The sequence below is a fragment of the Neolamprologus brichardi genome, chromosome 3, assembly GCF_056152115.1.
Source record: "Neolamprologus brichardi isolate AB-2024 chromosome 3, ASM5615211v1, whole genome shotgun sequence".
In the NCBI taxonomy this organism is placed as follows: Eukaryota; Metazoa; Chordata; class Actinopteri; order Cichliformes; family Cichlidae; genus Neolamprologus; species Neolamprologus brichardi.
Window position 1 is genome coordinate 52,629,251 of NC_142106.1, and position 25,285 is coordinate 52,654,535.

General features: G+C 42.6%; 1 protein-coding gene across 1 annotated transcript; it reads right to left on the bottom strand.

The window, feature by feature from the left end:
* Positions 1–23,695, bottom strand: LOC148105794 (protein NLRC3-like). Its single transcript, XM_087830757.1, has 8 exons — positions 23,670–23,695; positions 23,054–23,155; positions 20,637–20,713; positions 18,705–20,520; positions 12,811–12,987; positions 10,267–10,440; positions 1,320–1,547; positions 1–433 (listed from the first exon to the last, which is right to left on the bottom strand). The coding sequence occupies exons 1-8, from the start codon at positions 23,693–23,695 to the stop codon at positions 1–3; spliced, it is 3,033 nt and encodes a 1,010-aa protein (XP_087686883.1).
* Positions 23,696–25,285: the final 1,590 nt, after the last annotated feature.

Consider the following 25,285-nt stretch of genomic DNA (forward strand, 5'->3'; position numbering starts at 1 on the left):
TCAGCTGTTCAGGAGTCTGATAGCAGTGGGGAAGATGGAGTTGTTGAGTCTGGATGTTCTAGATTTCACACTTCTGAACCTTCGCCTCGAGGGCAGAGGTGTGTCTCTCCTCTGGACTCTGCGATGGTAGATGCTCTGCAGAGAGAGCAGTGGGGTCCTGATGATCTTCTCCACAGTTGTTATCACTCTCTGCAGGCGTTTGCGGTCCATAGCAGTAGTGCTGCCGTACCATGCAGTGATGCAGCTGGTCAGGGTGGTCTCCACAATGCAGCTGTAGAAGCTGCTGAGGATCTTGGCCAACATACCAAATTTCCTGAGCCTCCTCAGGAAATATAGCAGCTGCTGAGCCTTCTTGACCAGCTGTGTGGTGTTCAGTGTCCAGGGGAGGTCCTCACTGATGTGGACGCCCAGGTACTGCTGCTCACCCTCTCCACTTCAAGGAACGGGGAAAAACAGCAGCAGGTGAGGCCTCTTCTTCTTCCTCGTGTCCACTATTCAATTCAATTCAATTCAATTTTATTTATATAGCGCCAAATCACAACAAAAGTCGCCTCAAGGCGCTTCATAGATACAGAGAAAAACCCAACAATCATATGACCCCCTGTGAGCAAGCACTTTGGCGACAGTGAGAAGGAAAAACTCCCTTTTAACAGGAAGAAACCTCCAGCAGAACCAGGCTCAGGGAGGGGCGGGGCCATCTGCTGCGACCGGTTGGGGTGAGAGAAGGAAAACAGGATAAAGACATGCTGTGGAAGAGAGACAGAGGTTAATAACAGATATGATTCGATGCAGAGAGGTCTATTAACACATAGTGAGTGAGAAAGGTGACTGGAAAGGAAAAACTCAATGCATTATGGGAATCCCCGGCAGCCTACATCTATTGCAGCATAACTAAGGGAGGATTCAGGGTCACCTGGTGCAGCCCTAACTATATGCTTTTGCAAAAAGGAAAGTTTGAAGCCTAATCTTGAAAGTAGAGATAGTGTCTGTCTCCTGAATCCAAACTGGAAGCTGGTTCCACAGAAGAGGGGCCTGAAAACTGAAGGCTCTGCCTCCCATTCTACTTTTAAATACTCTAGGAACAACAAGTAGGCCTGCAGAGCGAGAGCGAAGTGCTCTAATAGGGTGATATGGTACTACAAGGTCATTAAGATAAGATGGGGCCTGATTATTTAAGACCTTGTATGTGAGGAGCAGGATTTTGAATTCTGGATTTAACAGGAAGCCAATGAAGGGATGCCAAAACAGGAGAAAAGCATCTATCAACTATCATCTCCTTTGTCTTATTAGTGTTGAGGGTGCGGTTGTTGTCCTCACACCTTGACACCAGACCAGCCTCCTCTCTCCTATATGCCACGTCGTCCTCTTCAGTGATGTGACCGATCACTGCAGTGTCATCCGTGAACTTTAAATTGATGTTATCTTTGTTGGAGGCGACACAGTCATGGGTGACCAGGGTGTAGAGGATGAGGACGCAACCCTGTGGGACGCCAGTGTTTGTGATAATACTGGCTGAAGTCTTGTTGGCGATCCTGACAGACTGAGGCCTGCCAGTCAAAAAGTCCTGTTGCCAGTCACAGAAGGTGGGGTGCAGGCCGAGTGTTGCCAGCTTGTAAGTGAGTTTGTGAGGGATCACAGTATTGAAAGCAGAGCTGTAATCAATTAAAAGTACCCTGATGTAGGAGTCTTTGTTTTCCAGGTGGGAGAGTGAATAGTGAAGGGCAGCAGCGATGGCTGCGATTTAGCCTGGAGAAATAGTTTGTTGCTTTATAAGAAAGCCCTCCGCAAAGCCAGAACATCTTACTATTCGTCACTGATTGAAGAAAATAAGAACAACCCCAGGTTTCTCTTCATCACTGTAGCCAGGCTGACAAAAAGTCAGAGCTCTTTTGAGCCAACCATCCCTTTAACGTTAACTAGTAATGACTTCATGAACTTCTACACAAATAAAATTTTTATCATTAGAGATAAAATTACCAATAATCATCCCACAGATGTAATATTATCTACAGCTACTCTTAGTACCATTGATGTTAAGTTAGACTCTTTTCCTCCAATCGATCTTTCTGAGTTAACTTCAATAATTACTTCCTCCAAACCATCAACGTGTCTTTTAGACCCCATTCCTACAAAACTGCTCAAAGAAGTCCTGCCATTAATTAATTCTTCGATCTTAAATATGATCAACCTATCTCTAATAATCAGCTATGTACCACAAGCCTTCAAGCTGGCTGTAGTTAAACCTTTACTCAAAAAGCATCTCTAGACCCAGCAGTCTTAGCTAATTATAGGCCAATCTCCAACCTTCCTTTCATATCAAACATCCTTTTTTCCATCAAGCATCCTGACTATGCTAACAACCTGTCAAACGTCTCCTCTTGTCCACAGAAGTCACACTTCCCTGTGTCATGTTTATCTTTTTAAGTGTGCTATTCAAGCCTGTGTGACCAAATCTTACTCTGCAGATTATATCCTCGTCTCTCCTGCAGCTTCTTCTACACTGCCCAACTGTTTTCTGTATAATAATATCTGCCTTTCCCTTCTCTGTCCCATTTTGCCTGCCACTCGTCATTCATCTTTACCTTGATTATACTCTTCACCTCACGTTTACTGTGTTTCATAGTCAAACCTACATGACTTCTTCTTGCTGCACCTTTTGCAAACTTATCGTCCTGTTCATTGCCACCAACACCGATATTCACAGGAAGCCATAAGAAATCCACTTCTATCCCTCTGTGTTTAATTCTATACAATAAATGAAATCAAAAACAATATCTTGCCTAGAGTCTGAAGACATATTACCTGTACTCACTAGCGCGCTGCTAGAGTCCAAGCAAACCAAATACCTCCCTACTGGTGCGTCCTCCACCCAGTTCAAAGCCAGTAAAATCGCTACCAACTCCCCAGTATAAACTGCCACATAATCTGTAATTCTTTTACTCATCACGAAACTTATTTCTGGGATAACAAATGCAACAGCCGTTCTTTTATCTGACAGTGTTGACGCACCAGTAAATATCCTCACATGACCTGAGTACTTTCCCACTATATGAACCTGGCTTTTAGTCGCCCCTCCTCCCTCGCCACAAGCTTCCTTTAGAACATATCTTATAAAAAAAACTACTTTATTGACAGTTAGCAATAACAATTACAGACAGTCTAGAAGAAGAATCACATAAACAAGGAGCAGAAGTTTATGGTTTTAATAGCTTTTATATTTTGGGAAAGTTTTAAAAATATTGTTTGGTTTTATTTCTAAAGCATTGAAAGGACGGCTTTGCATTAGAAAAGTAAGATCAGTAAATGAATCCATTAAAATTATTTTGCCTTGTTTGCAAAAGAAGCCAAACAATATTTTTGTTACAAAGAGAGAACTCAGAATAGATCAAAGATCACAAACATCAGGCACTGATGGAAACACCCAAACACAGAAACAGATGCACCAACAGGTGAATGAGGCATGTTGTATAAATGACTTTGAGTGCTCAGGTAGAAACGCATGAAGAACCAGTGCGTCTAATATTTGGAAACTAATCTGAGCGTCCTGGATGAGACACAGATCATGTTGCAGAGCGAGGACGTCATCTTTCTGCCCGAGTGTGTAACTACAGGACGTGTGCAGAAGGTTTAAGCACAATCGTCCTCCTGACAGTTATTGATGAACGAGTCCTTCAGGGAGGCTCCAAGATCACTGTGGGTTTTACCAGCTGCTGCTAAACGTGTAAACTGAGAGGTGTTGGTGCTTTATGTGTGAAGATGTGCATGTTTGCATCACTTTAACAGTGCAGACAGCTTCTTTCCTCATGTGCACCCATTTCATATGTTTTTATTGTGATGTTTAGTAATATCTGCTTTCCTCCTTCAGGGAGACGATAAAGTGACCTCGACCTTAAACATGTGGAGAGAACGTTTGACCAACAGTCCTGGGAAAAGGATGACTACTTACTAAAATGTAAGGCAGCTAATGTGTGTGACCTTAGCAGAACAAATGCATCATGGCTGCAACGCTCCAGTGTGTTTAAACATTTGAACATTTTCTGTGGCTTCAAACCAGCAGCTCCTCTGTACTCAGTCATTTTTGTGTATCTGTCAAAGTGATTGTTGTCTTTAAAAATCCTTTTGTGTTTGAGTTTTGTGAGCAGTGCCGAGCTTCTCTTTAGTCTAAGGTGAGTCGATATATTTGATTCCATTGTTTGGCATGAAGGCGTTTTCAAAGTCAGCAGCAGCAAACGCTGAACAAGCAAAGTTTGTGCACCATTAGAGACAGCAGTGGATCTACTGACCTGTAGGTGTTGGAGGTGTTTGTGTGCAGCTGTGGGTGAGTCAGCTTTATTTCACTTATCGATGACAGGGCGCTGTTAGCTTTGAGTTAGGATCCACTGAGCTGTTTCATCTACTCTGTCACTGCCAGCAAGCAGAGCCCAGGGTTGGCTTCATAACCTGGATGTGGCCTTGCTCAAGGGCACTTTAGCAGCATGTTCCCAGCAGTAATAGAGGGATTCAAACTGGTCACCCTGGAGTAGGAATTACCCAGAAATGTCACCTTATGTCAGAAGTTTTAGTGAGACAGGAACAACATTACAGCTCTGATGTCATTGATCTGTGCAATGAGGACATATTGAACTGTGAGGATGTGGCACCCCTGTGAGGGAATGACCACATTAATATTATTTTGTGTAAAACACTCATGTAACAGGACATTTTTCATTACTATATGTATTTATTTTCAGTTTCTTTAAAAGGATAGAAAACCCATGTAACAGGGATTCATTTTGTGTTAGAAAGCAGTGAGGGCGGAACTTTGGTGGTTGCTCCAGGGTTTCAGGGTGCAGTAAGTGGAGCCCACCTTCTGCTGCTTCCTCAGACACGTTCTGGAGGAAAGCAGAGATGCATCGTGTCCTCCTTACTCCGCTCTTCACCTGCTTTTACAGGTCGGTAAATGGTGCTCGCACCGAAAATGTTGTTTATTGTTACCATGGTTACCCACATTAATATGAATGAGAGAGTTAAGGCGGTCCGCCCGAGTTATTTATATGTAAACACGGGAAAAACCAGAGGAGTGTCCCGCGCGGCCGCATTGCGAGCCCGCTCGTTAGGTGGAGCGCTCGTGAAGCAGCGTCAGTGCGCTCCTATGCTCTGTGCAAACGTGTTGTAATGCTCCAATCAAACCAGTTCTGTGAGATGTGAATGGTAATAGTTATGTTAAAGTGACTAGTGAGCTAGTGTAACACAAGCACTCTGAGCAACTCTGTGTAGCTAACAGAGGCATTCACAGTTAATTAAATAAGCTGGGTTTCATGATGCACTAAATAGTGATTTTGCCAGTAAATTACTGAAGGGAACAAATGTGATGTATTTACCGATGCTGTTATTGAATATAACTGTTCAGCCAGTAAGACACTGCAGAAGACAATGTGATGTGTTTATTGATATGATAAAGGAATGTAACTGTTATGGAAAGAAGTGTGAATTTGAGAAACTGAACATATTTGTCATCGTGGTCTTCATCCTTGGGACCCATAACATGTGCATGAATTAAACGGTCCTTAAAAAGGAGAAGTGATTTGTGTTTGTATGAAACTTAAGAGTTATTAGGGAAGTTGAGCTGCAGCATTGTTGGGTGGAGTGGAAGAAAAGAAATGCACCAAAACTGCAAGTCATGCCAGTGCGTCAAAGAGCAAAGTGAAATCTTGCTTTAATAAAAATTATCTATCTGCATTCAAAGTCAGAATTGTGGACATTCATTCTATTACTTCCTTAAAACAGTAAACGGTAAGACTTTATGTGTGTTAACTCCTAACATCAGATTTAGGGTTCTTATAGGTTATTCTAGTCAATCATAACACGTCCTTGGGACCTACTGTCCAGGTCACTAAATTTTACTCAGCACAATAACAAGTGCCATAGATCATTAGAGGAGAGCTGCCGTTAATAAGTGCGACTGACAAATATGTTTCATTAAGGTTGCCAATGAGAGCATAGAGTCAGAGGTAGTGCAGGGCGGGCGCTTAGACGAAGGCAGTTAGAGGCTGAGCGAGTCTCCTCGGATGGAGAGCCGGTCCAGACCACCTGTACAGGGGTAACTGGGATCTAACATCCTTTATAATCCTTTGCAGTGCGTAATTGAATGGCGAGAGGTTCTATAACATGTGCAAATAGCAATGGGGACAGAGAGCACCCTTGCCTTGTAGAGCGTTAGAGGGAGAAAGGACAAGAAATTATATTATTTGCATTAACCGAGGCCTGGGGCTTTGTATAAAGCAGCTTAAAGCAGCCTTAGTGTTAATCAATTTGAATGTTAAACTATAAGTTTACTTGCGACATATACTGACTCATTCTGCTTCCATAAACTTATTTATTCGCTCAAAAAGACAAAAAAAGGGAGGATGATGTAAGAATATAGTCTCAACAGCATGGTAACGTATTTTACCTGAATAAAAGCTAATCAGCTCAGTCAGTGAGTGTTACCATCCGATAATGTCTTTCTTCATCAGCTGTGCCAGTGCCATCTACTCCGTTTCATCTTCGGGTGATCGGTTTGTTGGTCAAGGTAAATTTCTCTGCCTGCTTTAGTCTGCTTTAGCTTCTTCTCGCAGCGCAGATATGTCCCTGCTGACTCCTTTGTGCATACCAGCGAGCTAGATTTTAATGCTGTCCAAATTGTCTTCATACGGTTTCAGTCCTGCCCGTATTTCTGCACGCAGCGTCCTCACAGATATAGGCGCTTGCTCCCTCCCCCGTCTCCACGTTAGCATCAGCTTTCGCTTTGGTTGCTTCGCCTTGTTCTCCACTAGTGATGGTGAATGTGATGTTTTTGACTGAATCGAGTTTCAATGAGTCACTCACCAAAGTTTGAGTCATTTGAGTCACTGAGTCATTAGATCAGAGAGTGAAAAAAATGTACATTTTAACTCAAATTTAATTTGTTTCTCTTTTCATGTATATCCTACTGCTAAGATGAGTGATTGAAAAAGAAAAACAACTGTTTTTATAGAGCAGGGGTCGGCAACCTTTCTGATGGCGAGTGCCATTTAAAATTTCCTCAGAAGTCAGTGTGCCATATGATTGCATTAGCAATACATTCAATAACACTCTATATCAGGGGTGGGCAATTCCAGGCCCTGAGGGCCGGTGTCCCTGCAGGTTTTAGATGTGTCCTTGAAGCAACACAGCTGATTTAAATGGCTAAATTAGCTCCTCAACATGTCCTGAAGTTCTCCAGAGGCCTGGTAACGAACTAATCATGTGATTCAGGTGTGGTGACCCAAGGTGAGATCTAAAACCTGCAGGACACCGGCCCTCGGGGCCTGGAATTGCCCACCCCTGCTCTATATTAACAGTTACACACTATATAGAACCACTTTATAGAATTATATTTGCTCGCAGATGTTGGCAGCTATCAGCGAATAGTTATCAACTACTTTGAAACAAAAAAAGACTTTTTATCCATAACAGCAAATGAACTGTACAACAGGAAATACAAATGCTATTTATGGTCTCCTCACAGCAATGATAAGAAACATAAACTGGGCCAATATGGCATGTTTGTTAATACAGGGACACACATGTTAATGTGATCTTTGGTCTCCCACTCAGAGACACAGGTCTCCGAGTGTCCAGCATTCAGACCTGAGGACACTCATGTGAGAGAAAATCTGCTCACAGATATGTAGAGCCAAATACTGTCAATAAGGCCTCTGCAATGTTCTGAAGACAGTTAAACCTGTCAGGTAGTGATGTCCAGCAGGTGAAAATGCAGCTCCATGAACACGCACAGCTGTGGATTCCAGCTGCGTTCGTAGTTCTGCAAACTTTGACCCCACAGAGTCGAGCTTTTCAGTTCAATCAGCTGCATTTCGATGTCCTCTGTGTCCAGCCAGTTAATGCGACACAAATCCAGCTGCTCATTAAAGCTTTCTCGTTTGATCAGAAAAGAAAACATTGGTCCAAACACCTGAAAGTCCCAAAAACACATTGTGAATTCTGTCTCGAGTATCCGGATGTATCCGAGTATTTACGTGGTGCTGATGCTCCTGAAGCTTTTGAAGTGTCTGAATGTGGAACTTTCAACTTTGCTAGAAAAAACTGACAGCTAGCAACGTCCCTCTCACCGGTAGGCGAAGTTATTTTTAGCCAATTACAAGTTGAATCTGGTAGTTGGGTTTGTTAGCTAAGATACCGTCATTAAGAAGCGGCACCAAAGCAAATCACTGTTTTTCAATTTACAGAAATGTAATGTCCATATTATAATCAATTACTCTTTTTGATTCAATGGTTACTGTTTGCATTTATTATTATGTAATTTTTATGTATATTTCTTACAAGCTCCGCCATAGCCACCACCAAACAACTGACTTATTTTTACACATCGACCAGCATCCGGCAAATCCACCACCTTTCATTGTTTATACCGTTACAAAAAAAATAAATTACAAAACATCATCGGCTCATAAAAAGAAAAAATGACCATCAGTATGCCCGATGGCCAGTCCAGCTATGGTCGTGCCATCAGTTAACCCTTCACGTGCCAGCTGTGACACGCGTGCCCAGGGTTGCCGACCCCTGCTCTAAAGCATCTGATGTGAATTCCTGAGATCAAATATATTTTCCTTTGGCTTTGTTTTCTTCCCATTTGTGGCTTTAATGTAGTGTTACATCCTGTTTGTTTGCTTCCATCTGTATACATGTCCAGATTCACTGTTATGTTTCTATTCTTACATTGCTGTGTGATCACTGTTCCCTCTGCTAACTGATGTGACCTTTTGTATCTTACACTGATACTTGTCATATTTGTATCTGCGCCTAAAAGATAAAAAGTTTTCCATGCTAAAACACAGCTCCACCTCCTGCAGTTCTCCCTCTGAACCACTAGATGTCTCTGTTATCTAAATGAAGACGTGCAGCACAGCAACCACAGCAGCGCTCAGATCACACGTGTCCTGTTATTATGTATAAAAGCATGAAACAGGTAAGACAGGTGGGATCAATATTAATGTTGTGGAAATTTATGAAAAAGCAACAGAAGAGTGAAAACATTTCGTGTTTCTAGAAAGATCTTTCAGCTCATAGCTGCTCACAGACTGTATTTACAAGTGACAAACTGCAACTCTACAGTACATCTACAGTATATATCAAATATATTCTGTATTCAAATCTATTGAGTGATGTTTGAAAGTCTTTCCAGGTGAGTTTGATCCAGGAGGGTCTGAAGCCAGAGTCAGACAGAGACTGTGCAGAGACTGTAGAAGGACAGAGCAGCAGCAGAGCAGTCCAGATACACTGATGATCCTCTGTCAGATCCAGAGGGACACACAGGGATGATGCTGGACTCTACATTGTGTCTGACAGTGGAGCTGTTCTCAGAGCAGTTCACTCTGCAGCACTGACAGTCATCTGCACTTCTTCTCATTCCTCTGTCAGTCACTGCTGGATGAAGCTCTCCTCTCCACCTCCCAGTAACATGGCCCAGTCAGAGCGTCTCTACACACAAGCTGCTGCTGCTTCAACCTCTCTGGATCATCAGGACACAGCTCCTCCTCTCTCAGCACACACACCGTCCTGTTTACCATCATATCCTCCACCTGCAGAGAGAAGAAGGAAGAGCAGAGGAGATAAACGAGTGTTTCCAGAGACTCTTCATCAGCTGTCAGTCAGTGATGCAGCACATCCAGTATAAAGAGCAGCAGGGACTTCAGTGCTGGGACTGTACTAGGACTCATTGTTGCTTCACTTTTTCTAATCTTTGGATTTTTATTGAAGTTGATGAAAATGTTTTTCACTCCTAGTTTGAGTTTGGACTTTCATTCATTAGAAGAACCTTGGTGTGTCCACTCTGAGCTCTGTAGGAACCCCAACAACAAGCCCAACAATCCAGATGGACGGTTCCAGCTGTTAACTGGAGGAATTCCATCCAAACATCTGCTCTCACTAAATTCTTCCTCACCTACAGACTGTGTTCTTCACTGCTTTAAACTTGGAAATGAATGCAGTCATTGGTCTGCGTGCTGCTTTGTTCAGAGAGCTGATTGGCTGTTGACAGCATTTGATCAGAGCGTGTTGGCTGTTACTATGGTGACCATAAAGGTGACAAAAAGGCAGAAAAAGGAAGTGTTTGTGTCCAATCCTGAAGCCTGTCACCATTCTCCTCTCACAGCTTCACTGAGAAGCTGCAGCTTTACAGGAAACACTGGATCTTTCTTTCATACTGACTGTGTTTAGTACAATACTGCTGACAGCACCACCCACTCACTCCATCACTCTACTGACCTCAGAGTCTCCAGTCTGTAGTCTGGACTCTGCTGAAGATCAGACAGCTGCTTCACATCTGGATCCTTCAGGTTGTTGTCCCACAGGTTCAGCTGTCTCAGATGGGAGGGGTTGGACTTCAGTGCTGCTGCCAGATAATCACAGCTGATCTTTGACAAACCACAGTCCATCAATCTGTATAAAGAATGAAAGATGTAAGTTTATTAGACAAAGTGTGAGCTTGAAATCATTCAGTGTTTCATCATCTGTTCAGAGCTGAAGAAGGTTCAGAATGTAGAAGTTTAGAAAATGGAAACTCCAAACAGCTGAAGCCAACAGGAAGCAGCTTCAAACAGGAAACTGTGCAGAGTTTCAGACTATATGTCCTGATGCAGCCAGTTGGATTTTGGAGATTTGAATCTCTGTTCTGTGACTAAGTCCTTGAATTATTTCTTCCAGTTGGTCCAACAAGACAGACTAAGTATTGGACATGTGTTGTGGCTCCATTAGGGGAGCTTCTAAATGTGATGTGATGACCCCTCTGGGTCTGTCAGGTCACAGGACTGAAGAGAGCTCAAACTGGGCACACAGTTGTTCCAGTCTGGACCAAAGACTCTATACTGGGACTGAGGGACTGCTTTGACTGCACCCACTGGGACTTTTTAAAGGCTCATGTTCTCACTTAGATCATCGATTTCTACTTACATTTCTTTCTGGGAAAAATGGGGATTACTTTGAAAACAGGAAGTATTTTCTCCAATAAGCAGCCCTGGATTAGTAAATCACTCCAACATGTTCTCAGGCAGAAGAAGCTGTCTTGTTATGAGGGAGAGAAGAAAAAGATTGAGGCACAGAAACTTGTTGAAAGAGAGATAAAGCAGCTAAAATCAGGTGTAAAAGTAAAGCAGAGGATGAGCTGAATAAAGGACACTCAAGGCTGGCTTGGAAAGGAATGAAGTCCATGGTGGGGATGCAGAACAAGGAGCAAAGATGAATGTGATGCTGAATCAGCAGAAGACTTGGACTCATTTGATTCCAGCTTTGATATCATTGATTTCAATGAAGAGCTTTGTGATTGTAGCAAAGGGCTGGTAGCTCTGAGAGTCCCACTGATGAGGTGTTTTTGTGGAAATCTCTTAGTGGGACCAAAGAGAGAAAAAGCCCTGGTCCTGATGCTGTGGGAGGGAAATGATTGAAGTGTGCTGTGAGGAACTGACTGGGAGATTTTCACACATTTTCCAGTCCTCTTTGGAACAACAGGAAGTTCCCAGCATATGGAAACAAAGGTTAAGTGTCCTATGGTACTCAGTGATGATGGTGCTGTGGCCCCACCACCTCCACCTCTTTGTAAAGGAACTAACTGTAATCTGAAGCTTCAAATGGAACTAAGCCTTCCTCCACTAGGTGGCAGTGTCTGATGAGAAAGTGTTAGTGGAGCTGGCCTGGAGTCAGAAACAGGAAGATGCAGGATTTGGGCTGAAATGGGGAAAAGTGGTTAGCACTAGTGCCTTAAAGCAAGAAGGTTGTAGGTTGAAGCTTGTTGGCCTTTCTGTGGAGGTTGGATGTTCTCCCACAGTCCAATGAAATGCTGCTTAGGTTCAATGGTGCTTCTAAATTGGCTGTAGGTGTGGATGTGAGAGAGTGCTTCTCTGTCTCTCTCTGTTGGACCTGTGATGTACTGCTCACCTCTGCAGGTGGACCACGCCTCTTGCCCTATGACAGCTAGGGCACAGGCTCCAGCCCTGTGAGCCTAAGCTGAATAAACAGTTAGCAAAAATGATCCATAGATGGCCTGAAATTCCCCAGTTAGCAGTTTGGTAGATAGCTATGACATGCTAATCCCATCCAGCAGCTGTATTCTATCTGTAAGCTGATCCCTGCTGAGCCAAAGCACTTTTTCATATACAAATTACAACCTTTAATAGAAACCTATTGGTCAGCATCTTATTAGCCTGCTGTTAGCTTCATTCCACAGAAAACTGAGAGAAACTAACAGAGTTGATAAAGAATAAAGAGAAATGTGCTGATTTAAAGCCTTTGAAGTGCTTCAAATGATCTCTGTCCACTTCTGTCCACTCATTCATTCATGTAAGCTTTCTAATGCAGCTTTGATCTTCACAGTCTGCTTTATGAAACTCATTCTAACCCTGAATGTCAGAGTGTTCCTCCTTCTCTTTCCCATCATTCATGCTGGCAGTGGAGGAGATTTGGATGTTGGACTGTGTTTTGGATGATGTGTGTATGTTTTTGTTGGACTGCTGTCTGTAAAGCAAACGCACATTTAGCTTTGGATTTCAGTGTCAGACAGACTTTAAGGTGGAATGAAGAGTTGGAGAGTTTCACATTGAATTATCCAGTGGAGGATTTTTCTTCTTCTTTGAAGGTTTGAAATGTGAACATTGTTCTGCTACAGTCAATGGACTAAACCAGAGAAGAAGAAAACAGACTTTACCATGAAGATCCTCAGTGTGGATCAGTATAATATCAGCCTGATGTCTGCAGTTTAGTGTCAGCACAACTTTCACATCATATTCATCTCAGCACAACTAAAACATGCTGACTGACCTCAGAGTTTCAAGTCCACATCCTGGACTCTCCAGGAAACCACACAGATGCTTCACTCCTGAATCCTGCAGGTTGTCGTTGATGCTCAGGTCCAGCTCTCTCAGATGGGAGGGGTTGGACGTCAGTGCTGCTGCCAGATAATCACAGCTGATCTCTGACAAACCACAGCTCCTCAATCTGTATAAAGAATGAAAGATGTAAGTTTATTAGACAAAGTGTGAGCTTGAAATCATTCAGTGTTTCATCATCTGTTCAGAGCTGAAGAAGGTTCCGAATGTAGAAGTTTAGAAAATGGAAACTCCAAACAGCTGAAGCCAACAGGAAGCAGCTTCAAACAAACACAACAAGAGAAAAAACTCTGAATGTTTCACATTAAAGTCGTACATTTCTCATAAAAACAGGAAAAATACTTGAAAAAGTCGTGTTTTTCCTTCCAGGAACCACAAGGCTTCACTTTTAAAGGTGAAGTGTGAAAGAAATGGACATATTTGAAGTCCAACACCTTTTTCCAGTCACATTATTAAAGCAGACAAACTACAAGCTCATTTTCATTCCAACAAGTCATCTTCTGACCTGGACTAACAACACTGGTCTCTATGTGCAGCTGGCTGTGAGACCAGTGCTCAGGGAGCGTCTACAAAGTGAAACACTGAAACAACATCACACACTAATTTGCTTCCAGCACTTTCACACAAACATCTACTGTCATTATTGTCACCAAACTCTGTGGATCCTTTCTTGCAAATTCAAATGGGATCAAATGTTCAGACAAAAGAGGGTTATGAGGAAATATGATGAAATGTTGTGTATTAGCAGCAAGTTATTGAATCATTTTCCTCAGAAACCAAACAAAATGATTGACAAACATGTTTGTACAAACTCAGTGTTGGACTTGGATCAGCAGGATAAGCTGATGTTTAAAGGCATTTGAGTCTCGCTGTATGAGAGTCCAGTTATTACTCAATATTTATGGATGATGTTCTTTCAGTGTTGCACTTATTGACGCTCCCTGAGCCTCACAGCCATCTGCACATGGACCAGCTGACATTACCCAGCATTAGAGGCGTGTGTTAAAAAAAAATGAATTTTCCTATTTAAATGGTTTTAATTTGAATAAAGCGATGTTGATTCATTCAATCCTGAATCGATTTTTAATAAAAATGTATTTTGCCAGAATCTCAGGTTAAAACTCTCAAAAGTATTTCAACAACAAGCAAACAGATAAAACAGTAAATGAGAGCAGCTAAACACACAAAGATGGAAACACAGAGCGTGGATCGTTCACTCGATGGCACGTACACGGACACGCCGTCGGGGCTGAAAGTGGACAGCTCACAGATCCTGAAGCTGCAGGTTTCATCTGTCTCCAACCAAAACTGACTGAACCAGCAGCAAAAGAAGATCCAAACTACGCTTTACGTTTGATGAACATTATCATGAATTCTCTCTGACTTTGACGTTTACTTCCTGCACAGCTCTCTCTCTCTCAGTGTACTTCAAGAACAGTTTACCTTCAAAAATCTGTTTCCTGCATTATTCACTGCATATTACGCACCAGTCTGCTGTTGTGTTCACTGCTGTCGGCCTCCGAAAACAAAGCCTCATTACTGCTGTTCAATACTGAAGAAATTTAAACCTTTTAAAATGATGAAAGATTACAAACTCTCAGCTGTGTCTGTAATCAAACCTCTGTAACTTTGCTTCACTTCAGCAGCATCAGGTCATGTTCACATGTTGATTCATGGTTTGCTTCAGTTTTTGATCGACTGCAGAATATTTTGAAGGTTATCTGCTATAAAAAGCCAGAACAGGAAAATCTGCTTCATGTGTTTCTGTTTGATCCTCAGTTACTTTGACACAAAGGCCTCTGCTGTGATGATCACACCTCTGATCAAGTCTCACAGTGTCAGCTTTGTTTTTATACATATGGATATGTGCTGATAAATGATCAGAATTATAATATTTCCCACTGTCTGCTGTGTGCCATGACCTTTGACCTGCTAAAGACAGTCAGCTGTGGATTATTCATTGTTGTGTCTGATACTTAGAACTGTGAGAAAGAACACTACACAGTTAATCAGGGTCCCTTCTCTCTGAATCAGGAAAGGTGGGCAGCCCGCGTGTGGGCCGCGGGCCATACGTTGAGTCTCACTGTTTGAAATGTGAACATTGTTCTGCTGCAGTCAATGGACTAAACCAGAGAAGAAGAAAACAGACTTTACCATGAAGATCCTCAGTGTGGATCAGTATAATATCAGCCTGATGTCTGCAGTTTAGTGTCAGCACAACTTTCACATCATATTCATCTCAGCACAACTAAAACATGCTGACTGACCTCAGAGTTTCAAGTCCACATCCTGGACTCTCCAGGAAACCACACAGATGCTTCACTCCTGAATCCTGCAGGTTGTAGTTGAAGCTCAGGTCCAGCTCTCTCAGATGGGAGGGGTTGGACTTCAGTGCTGCTGCCAGATAATCACAGCTGATCTCTGACAAACCACAGCTCCACAATCTGTATGAAGAATGAAAGATGTAAGTTTATTAGACAAAGTGTGAGCTTGAAATCATTCAGTGTTTCATCATCTGTTCAGAGCTGAAGAAGGTTCAGAATGTAGAAGTTTAGAAAATGGAAACTCCAAACAGCTGAAGCCAACAGGAAGCAGCTTCAAACAAACACAACAAGAGAAAAAACTCTGAATGTTTCACATTAAAGTCGTACATTTCTCATAAAAACAGGAAAAATACTTGAAAAGTCGTGTTTTTCCTTCCAGGAACCACAAGGCTTCACTTTTAAAGGTGAAGTGTGAAAGAAATGGACATATTTGAAGTCCAACACCTTTTTCCAGTCACATTATTAAAGCAGACAAACTACAAGCTCATTTTCATTCCAACAAGTCATCTTCTGACCTGGACTAACAACACTGGTCTCTATGTGCAGCTGGCTGTGAGACCAGTGCTCAGGGAATAAAATGATGTGACAGGTAGAACAGAGTAAAGTGGTGGTGTTACAGCCTTTCTCCCCTCTGCTGCCGAGGCTGTTAGTCTCTCCCAAACTCAGCTACAGGACTTCCAAATGAATGAAAGCAGAAGAAGTGGCTTTACAAATGAAAGAGGAAGAGGAGAAGAAGAGGAGAGGGAGGCCACCCTGACCATCACTCCAGCTGAAAACATCACACTTCCATTAAAGTTGGTGAGAAAATGTTGAGCAGGATGAGCTGCTGGCTAATCTGTAGGCTGTAGCAGCAGCTCACAGTCACAGTGGTTTTCCACTCATGAAAAAGCTCTGGCTGCTTCATTTCTCATCTTATATCAGAGACTTTAAAGCTTCACTGAAGCTGTACTGTGATGCTTCCATATTCCAGTGAGGCCTCCATAATGATTTCAGCTGTTCTGTGCTAGAGATGGATGATCCGATATTACGTATCGGTATCGGTCCGATACTGACGTAAATTACTGGATCGGATATCGGAGAGGAATAAAAAATGTAATCCGATCCATTAATTATCAAAAAAGCACCTCACAAAACTTGCGACATAGCGTAACTCAGCTCATAACCGTATCACGTTGGAGCATTATGTGTCACGTGATAGAGCGGCTGTGTGTATTTGGAACCTTGAGTGTGCAATAGAAACTAAACTCTTTAAATAATAATTTTTTTTTTTTTTTTTAAAGACGGAGACTCTACAGTACGCAGCGGTAGCATCTCTTCCACAATGTAACCCGCAATCATTTTTTAAGCTCACCTTCAGACGCTTTCTGTGCTGCTGAAGTAAATTCACGTTTTGCCTGCTTAGCAGGAGTTGCCGCGGTGTTATCCATGGATAATGAACAAGAATCACTCAGAAGTGTTCGTCTATGCTCTCGTGTCAGGCGCTTCAGTAGATCACTCGTGGTATTAACAGCAGCCGATAGTGTTTTCTCCCCAGCACATAGCTTACATATTACTGTAATAATCTTGTCTGCTGGTTTCAGAAAAGTGAAGAGACGGGAATATGTCCACTTCATAAAACAGCCACACGCTTCAGCCGAGTCCGACATCTTCCGCTTTAGAATACGACTATGCAGCAAACTGGCGCGAAATGACGTGCAGCTGCACTACAGCGATGTTAAAGCGGCAGAGTTTACTTCTACGTTTAGAAGATAAATTATTAATATTAAATAATGATATTCAGCAAGTTTAATTATTTTACATTGTAACGCAAGTACATTGTAAGTAGCTGTAATTAAAATACCTAAAAATGTAATTAGTTACTCTACTTTTTCAGTGGAAAAGTAATTTAATTACAGTAACGCATTACTTAGTAACGCATTACACCCAACACTGATCACAACACTCACAACACTCCAGCAGGCGCAGCCATCGGCCATCAGCTGTGCAACACTCACACAAATATATCACCTGGGTTTAATATTTAGCCACGTAGATCATTTATGTGCTTCAGCTCTTCTTACATTTTACCACCAACATGTTTCAAAAAGAGCAGCTTTTACTTTGAAGGCCAGCTGTCTCTGTTTCCTGTTTTCATTGTTGGATAATGGAAGTCGAAGCTTCAGTGCGTTGAATTGTGTTACACAAAAATAAGAAAAGTTTTCATGTTGTTCAGGCAGAATCGAGTGTTGAAGAACGAATTCAGACATCAATAAACATTTTCATCAGCACAAGCAGGACAGTGAAAGCAGGAAATGCCCCAAAATGCCATTTCTCATTCTACAACTTCAACAACTGCACATGAATTATACTTCATGCACAGACGCACAGACTCAGTCTCTGAGTCCTGCTTTGTTGTCATGTTTGGGCCTGTGTTAGGCTGCTCTGTGTTCCTCTGCTTTAACACACACCTCACCAAAGCAGCTGTGTGGGTCATCTCTGTAGCAGCCATATCAGCTTCTGATACATGAACATCATCACAGCTCCAAACTTCACCTTTATTTTCCACACAAGCTCAAAGTCTCTGCAGCCTGTTTTTATCTGCTATCATCAGATCTTCATCATCCTCATTCACATCCCTCACACACTCTACAGCCTCATCAGCACTGACTTCATCTTCACTGACTGATGGAGCACAACATGAACCTGTGGAGGCTGAAACACTGTCCTGTCAAACATCTCCCCGTCACCACTCCACTTCTGTCAGCCTTTAAATGAACCCTGCTCAAGTCTGTCACTTCTGTTTGGAGCCAAAAGGAAAAACTGTTGTTCAGTCGTTTGGAAAGACAATATTTCTGAAAGCACTCAAACTTCTTCACATTTGTCTTCAGAAACATCCTGAACATTTAGGAACTAAAGAAAGTTTCAAACATCAATCAAAGACCTGAAATATAGAAAAACTACAACAGCTGCAGTCAGTGAACTCACCTCAGAGTCTCCAGTCCACAGTTTGGACTCTCCAGTCCAGCACACAGAAGCTTCACTGCTATGATATTATTGTGTTATTTTGTAGCTGAATACGATGTTTGTGTGATTATCAGTGAAAGAAGCAGTGAGGAGGATGGAGAGAGAGAGAGGACAGAGGGTGAAGTTAGAAACACTAAAAGCATTTTTCATGGATTTCATGGATGATTTGAGTGATTTCCAGCAGGACACTTAAACATGTCAGTGGACGTCCTAAAGAACATATTCACTGATATGAAACGTGTCATTGAACAGCATTAATATCAGTGGAAACATGGTGGAAACAGCTGTGACTGCATGGATGTGACACACTTCAAATCTGTTCTCCACTCTTGAATTTAGGATCCATGGAGCTGCTGCTGAGTCTGTACAATAAAGGAATGGTGTGGAAGGTTGCAGCGTACGGACACAAACAATTTGTGGTTACAATCTGATTTTATTTTCAACATTAAACTACTAACCAACACCGATCAATGATGTTAATGATCACATCTGGACTCACCCAGCCTTTCTGCAGTTCCTCACAGCTGGAATCAGTCTCTGTCGTCCCCGCTCTGATGTGTTGTACTTCTGCAGGTCCAACTCATCCAGAACCTCCTCTGACATCTGCAGCATGAAGGCCAGAGCTGAGCACTGGAACTCAGAGAGTTTCTTCTTTGACTTCAGGAACTTTTGGATCTCCTGAAATAATGAGAGGTGGTTCATCTCCATCAGACAGTGGAAGATGTTGATGCTTCTGTCAGGAGAGATTTCATCACTGTTCATCTTCTTCAGGTTGTTGATGACTCTCTGGATGGTTCCTGGACTGATCTCTGTGTGACCCAGCAGACCTACAAAGAGTCTCTGGTTGGACTCCAGACAGAGGCCATGAAGGAAGCGAACAAACAGGTCCAGGTGGCCATTTTTACTCTGGAGGGATTTCTCCATGGCTCTCCTCATAAATACATTAAGTGATTGGAGATCTTTGTTATCAAAAAAACTGGAAATCCCCTTGATTAAAGATTTTGTTTTAAGGAAGTTCTTCAGCACCTCTGTCTTCCTGCTGGTGTGACAGTGGAACATGTAGACTGCAGCCAGAAACTCCTGAATGCTCAGATGAACAAAGCAGTAGACTGGTTTCTGGAAGATCACACACTCTCTTTTGAAGATCTCTGTACAAACTCCTGAGTACACCGAGGCCTCTGTCACATCCAGACCACACTGCTCCAGGTCTTCTTGGTAGAACATGATGTTTCCTTTCTCCAGATGTTCAAACGCCAGCCTCCCCAGCTTCAGAAGAACTTCCCTGTCAGCCTCTGTCAGCTCCTGTGGACTCGTCTCATGTCCCTCACGGTACTTGTTCTTCTTCCTCTTTGTCTGAACCAGCAGGAAGTGTGAGTACATGTCAGTCAGGGTCTTGGGCAGCTCTCCTCTCTGCTCTGTAATCAACATGTGCTCCAGAACTGTATCAGTGATCCAGCAGAAGACTGGGATACTACACATGATGTGGAGGCTCCTGGATGTCTTCATGTGGGAGATGATTCTGCTGGACAGCTCTTCATCACTGAATCTCCTCCTGAAGTACTCCTCCTTCTGGACGTCAGTGAAGCCTCGTACTTCTGTTAGCCTGTCAACACATGTAGGAGGGATCTGATTGGCTGCTGCGGGTCGGGAAGTTATCCAGACGAGAGCCGAGGGAAGCAGATTCCCCTGGATGAGGTTTGTCAGCAGCTGGCTGACTGATGACTTCTGTGTGACATCAGACAGCAGCTTCCTGTTGGTGAAATCCAATGAAAGTCTGCTTTCATCCAGGCCGTCAAAGATGAACAAAAGCTGAGAGACAGCCAGCTTCTCTGCTGTGACCTCCTGTAATGTTGGATGGAAAACATGGAGCAGCTCCAGAAGACTGTACTGCTCATCTCTGATCAGGTTCAGCTCCCTCAATGAAAGCAGAACCACCACACTGACATGTTGGTTCTCCAAGCCCTCTGCCCAGTCCAGAGTGAACTTCTGCACTGAGAAGGTTTTTCCAACACCAGCCACGCCGTTGGTCAGAACCACTCTGATGGGTCTCTGTTGGTCAGGTAAGGCTTTAAAGATGTCCTGGCACCTGATTGGAGCGTCATGGAGGGCGTCCATCTTGGAAGCTGTCTCCAGCTGCCTCACCTCATGTTGGGTATGAACCTCTTCTCTCTGTCCCTCTGTGATGTAGAGCTCAGTGTAGATCCTGTTGAGGAGGGTTCTACTTCCTGTTTCATCACTTCCTTCAGTCACACGTTCACATCTCCTCCTCAGACTGATCTTATGTTCATCTAAAACCTCCTGCAGACCAACATCTGCTGAAAGAAAGAAAAAGAATGAGACTAAAGAGAAAGAAAACTCTTCAATGTCTGAACAACACAAGAAGTCCAGTTTTCAGAAATGAGTCCATCAGCAGACAGATGTTCAGTCTTACTTTGTACACAGCTGCTCTGACTGGCAATCTGCAGTCCAGCTCTGCTTCTGGATCTTTCTCCACACTGTGCAGAAGCTCTGATGGTGACACAGAAAAGTCAAAGTGGAGATACTTGGAGATACTTCTGTCCACCTTTGATTAGAGTCATTATGAAAAGGAAAAAAAAGTTTGAACACAGTCATGTTTCCAGTTCACTGACTTACATTTATTCCATGGACACTCACTCTAACCTGAACCACAGCTACAACCCAACATTGTTGAGGCCTCATCTCCTCCTTTCCTGACTGTAGAGGTTAAATATGCAACAACCAACAAATAAAAGAATTTGGTTCATTTCAAAGAAATTCACACGGTGACCAAGTAAAGTAACCGTAGTAAAGGAGACAACATCCCGTTGATGGTGGGATTATTTGAAAGATTTGCTTTAGTCACGTCACCAAATGCAGTTGAACCACCCGTGGATCCATGTTTGACCATTCTACCACTCTGAGCTCTGCTTTTTAATCATTTTATTATTATCATCATTCATTTATTCATTCTTTGGAGGGGGGCTATTTCCTAATGCCGCCCTAATAAGGTGATGTGCAAGGGGAAATATTACAGAAACCCTTTCAGTGTTATTCATTAATAAATTAACAGATAAACTGTGAAGAAGAAAAAAACTGAGATTTAAAGGAGAGAGTGAGAAACTTGATCATCCATCCTCATAATACATGTTTATCAGTATCTGCTGTGACCATACTGCAGTAATAACTACAAGTCTACATTTCTGTGACTGTTGATCAATCACAGCAGGAATCTGAGCTCATCTCTGCACACAGAGCAGCTTCAGCTCTGGGATAAACTGCTCGCTTCACGTCCTTCTCAGCTCACAGACACTCATCCTGATATTTTTCTTTAAAATTTGATGCTATAATTCATCTGAGTTTACACTTTATCTGCATAAATACAGAAAAACACACCCAAACACCATAAACCATCAGTTTCACCATGTAGAATATATTGTTGTTTCCTTGCTTTTAATTCAGAGAAAAACTCTGATTTTGATTTTCTCTGTTCTCTTTGCCACAGCCCATCCCAGCAGCAGCTGAAGCAGCTGACTGTCACAACACTGAATAACACTTTAGGAGGAATTTCAGAGGTCAGTAAAGCTCCAGTTTCAACATTGTTCATCATGTCAACATGTTTACATGATGAACAATCTGAAACTCATAAAAATAATGTACTTACTCTTTGTCACATAACAGTCTTTTGTTAAAGTTTACAATAACACCCTTTGCTCTGTACTGCAGTACTTGCATTGGTTTCACTGGACAAGTCTGCATGTGAATCTACAACTGATCTGACATTGTGGCACAAACACAGTAAACAAACACTACGAGCACCTTGTTTCATGTGCAGTGGCTTTCTTCTCATTCTGTTACTGAACACTGTATGAAAAACCTCTCACTGCCAGCATCCTTCCAGCCCCACGACAACAAGACCAACTCACATCTTCACAACACCAAGAATTTTTCCCCTTTTCTTTGGAGAAACTGAAAAGCCAATAGGATTGTAACTCAAACTTGCCCACAGTCCTGCTTCATCACTGCTCACTCCTACCTGTGTTGGTGCTCAGTGGACAGTCATAGCCTGCTGCTAGCATGAATGCTAAATGTACTGCTGTGGATGATCAGCAGAAAAAGATGTTGTCAGTTTGACTGTTTGTTGTATTTAAAGTGTTTTTCTCAGTTCATCTGTATTCAAAGTGCATTCTGGGCTTTAGCTGACAGCTCTTTGTGCTAACAAGCTAAACTCTCTTAGTTTAAGCCAACAGACTTTACCAAACACAAAGCCTGCTGCTGCCTCCATGGGTTAGCTTGTGTGACTGGTGTTTACACCAATGAAATCTAAATCACACTAATGTGTCCTCCAAAGTGTTTGGTGGGAGCACTGAGTGAAACATAAGAGCTCTGGTAAAATAACAAACAGGGCTGTGAGAGCAACTGAAGTGATAAAAATACTGTTTAAAGATAAAAAACACTTTGACGTTCTCTTGTCACCTAACAAAGTCCAAACCCTGTGAACTATTTTAGCTTTAATAATTGTGGATTCAGGTATCCTGAACCCATATTTGGACCCATCAAAGACTCCTGATGTGGCTTTTTGGAGAAGGAAAAGAGGGACAAAGTGGAGCGTCGAGCTGAGGCTTCATTCACTGCAAACCTACAGTTATGTTTTCTTATTTCTGCTGTTTGCATGTTCACAGCTGAAATAAAGCTGCCTCTTTGACTTCATCCTGTTGTGTTTGGGTCCAATCCTGCCTGCCACACAGCGCTACAGGACAAAGTCTAATATTTTTATCTTTTTAATGAATCTTTGGTCATATTTATCCAGGAAAACACAAACATGTAAAGGAGTCATCACAGTTCTCTGACCTTGTTGGTCCAGGTTCAGCACTGAAGTCTGGAGGGTGATGTTTGGACCAGTCACTCCTCACAGACGGACAGCTGGATCCTGCAGTCTGTGACCTCTGACCTCTGCAGACACAAACATGTTTTATTCAATGATCAATTCTCTGATAAAGTGATTGAAGCAGCTGTGATCACACAGACTGCAGATAATGCAGCTTTTTCCTGTCAGTAACAGTCCTCTTAGATTAGAGTTCAGCTTTTTACAGGAAAACAAATGTCCCTGAATGCAACAGTGAGACACAGTCTGCCTGTGTGGCTGTGATAGCTGCCGTTAGGAGCGCTCATGTGTTTGCAGTTAGACGAGGAGATGTTACCATCATGGACATGTTAACAAATCCTGCAGCATCACGTGGCACAAACACTTTGTGTTCCTGTCATCTGCAAGCAACAGGAAGTTCATTAATAAAGGCGGGATGGAGACGTGACTGTGATGGTTCTCCTTCATCCAGCTGTTACACACATCTGGGCTCACACGACGAGCCTTTGTCTAATACAGCAGCGGCTCTCTGAACACTTTTCTGAAGAGGAGCTGCACAAACGTTTGTTTGCTTTCTACAGCAGCGTATCAAAGTCAAACTACCCATTGCTAGCAGCTTTTTCTATCATAGTTTAGGATCCAGATGTGTGAGGTCTAAATTTACACCTCTGATTAAAATAAATAGTTAAAAACAGCCAATTGTGTCCAAATGTGTCTTAAAACCAGATAAAATGACAGTTATAGCTGAACCTGTGTGTCCTTGGAGAGACTGCTGTCCTACAGAGATGCATTTTAGAAACCAGGAAAGGTCAAATCACAAAAAAACAGGACAAAGAGCTGGGTGGAGGTCCAGGTTTGAGTCTCTGATGGATCCTGAAAAAGTTATAAATCTTCAGTAAAATTCTCATCACATATCAGTTGATGTTATTGGTGTCACCTTTTCTCAGCTGACTGTCTTTGCTCAAATCTCTTAAGGACATCTTTGACTGAGTTACTTTCATAGGACACAGAGCTGGGTGGAGGTCCAGGCTGGTTCCTGTGAATAATGATGGAGCAGTGATATGAGTGCTGAGCTGTGACATGGAGAAGAGTCATGGACAGTTAAAAATGGTCATCTCACCTCTGAGCTTTGGTCTGGCTCTCATGTTCCCCACACAGAGTGCTTTTAGAGGGAGGGACTCCCTCCTCTCTGTCCTCACACTGATCCATGCTGCTCAATTCACATCAGCTCACACACACTTTCTACCTTCACCTGCAGAGGAAACACAAATCATTCATGTGCACATCAACTGAGAGCTGCAGAGGTCATGTCTGATGTGTTGGACTAACATCCATCTGAGACGCAGCTTTCACCAGTTCACTACAAAAATTGTCACAGAGCTGAGTTCAGCCTCCAAATCCTCCATTACTGTAGTCCTACAAAGCAGCAGGTCAAACATGGCTGCAGAGAGCAGCTTTATGTCAGTAACAATGTCCAGGACCGAGCTGACTGCTTACAGAGTTCATACTCTAACTGCTAGCTGCTCTGCTAGCTAAGCTAACTCAGTAACAGTGACTCTGACAGCAGTTACTGTGGAACAGCGGCCGAGCTCAGGACACATTCAGTGTGTTTAGTCTGAGTCCTGGACTCTGATTCAATGGATTCAATCCAGCTCAGAGTTTCATGTGTTCATCAGAATAAAATACATGTACTAATATAACAGAAGTAATACTCTGAATGCAGGACTGTAATGGAGGATAAATAAGGTTTTTACAGCCTGAAAGAAACATTCAGTTCATATATTTGTAGACAGTGAAGCAGTTTTTAATACTGCAGCTGTTTCCTTCACCTGTGTGTGTGTGAGCCACACCTTCATGTGCTGCTTTAGAAATATGTGGTCTGACTGCTCAGACTGAGTCTAGGAGGAAAGTTCACACGCTGGAGAAGGTTTTGTTCCTAACTTTGTCAGAGTTCGGCTCCAAAGACAAAGAAGACGGAGCTCACAGTCTGTAGATGGTCCTCAGTGTGTGTGTGAAGCCAAGAAAGCACACAGGAGTGTGTTTATGTCAGCAAATCAGTGTGTGTGAAGAGTCTGAGGGAGTGTGTGAATGAGACTAAACACTGAAACCAACAGTCCAAGAAAAGTGTCTGGAGAAATCCAGACGCCTGAACTCGACGCACCGAGACTCTTTTTAACGTACATAGCATACTTTGAATTGGAACAGTATTTGGTCTATGA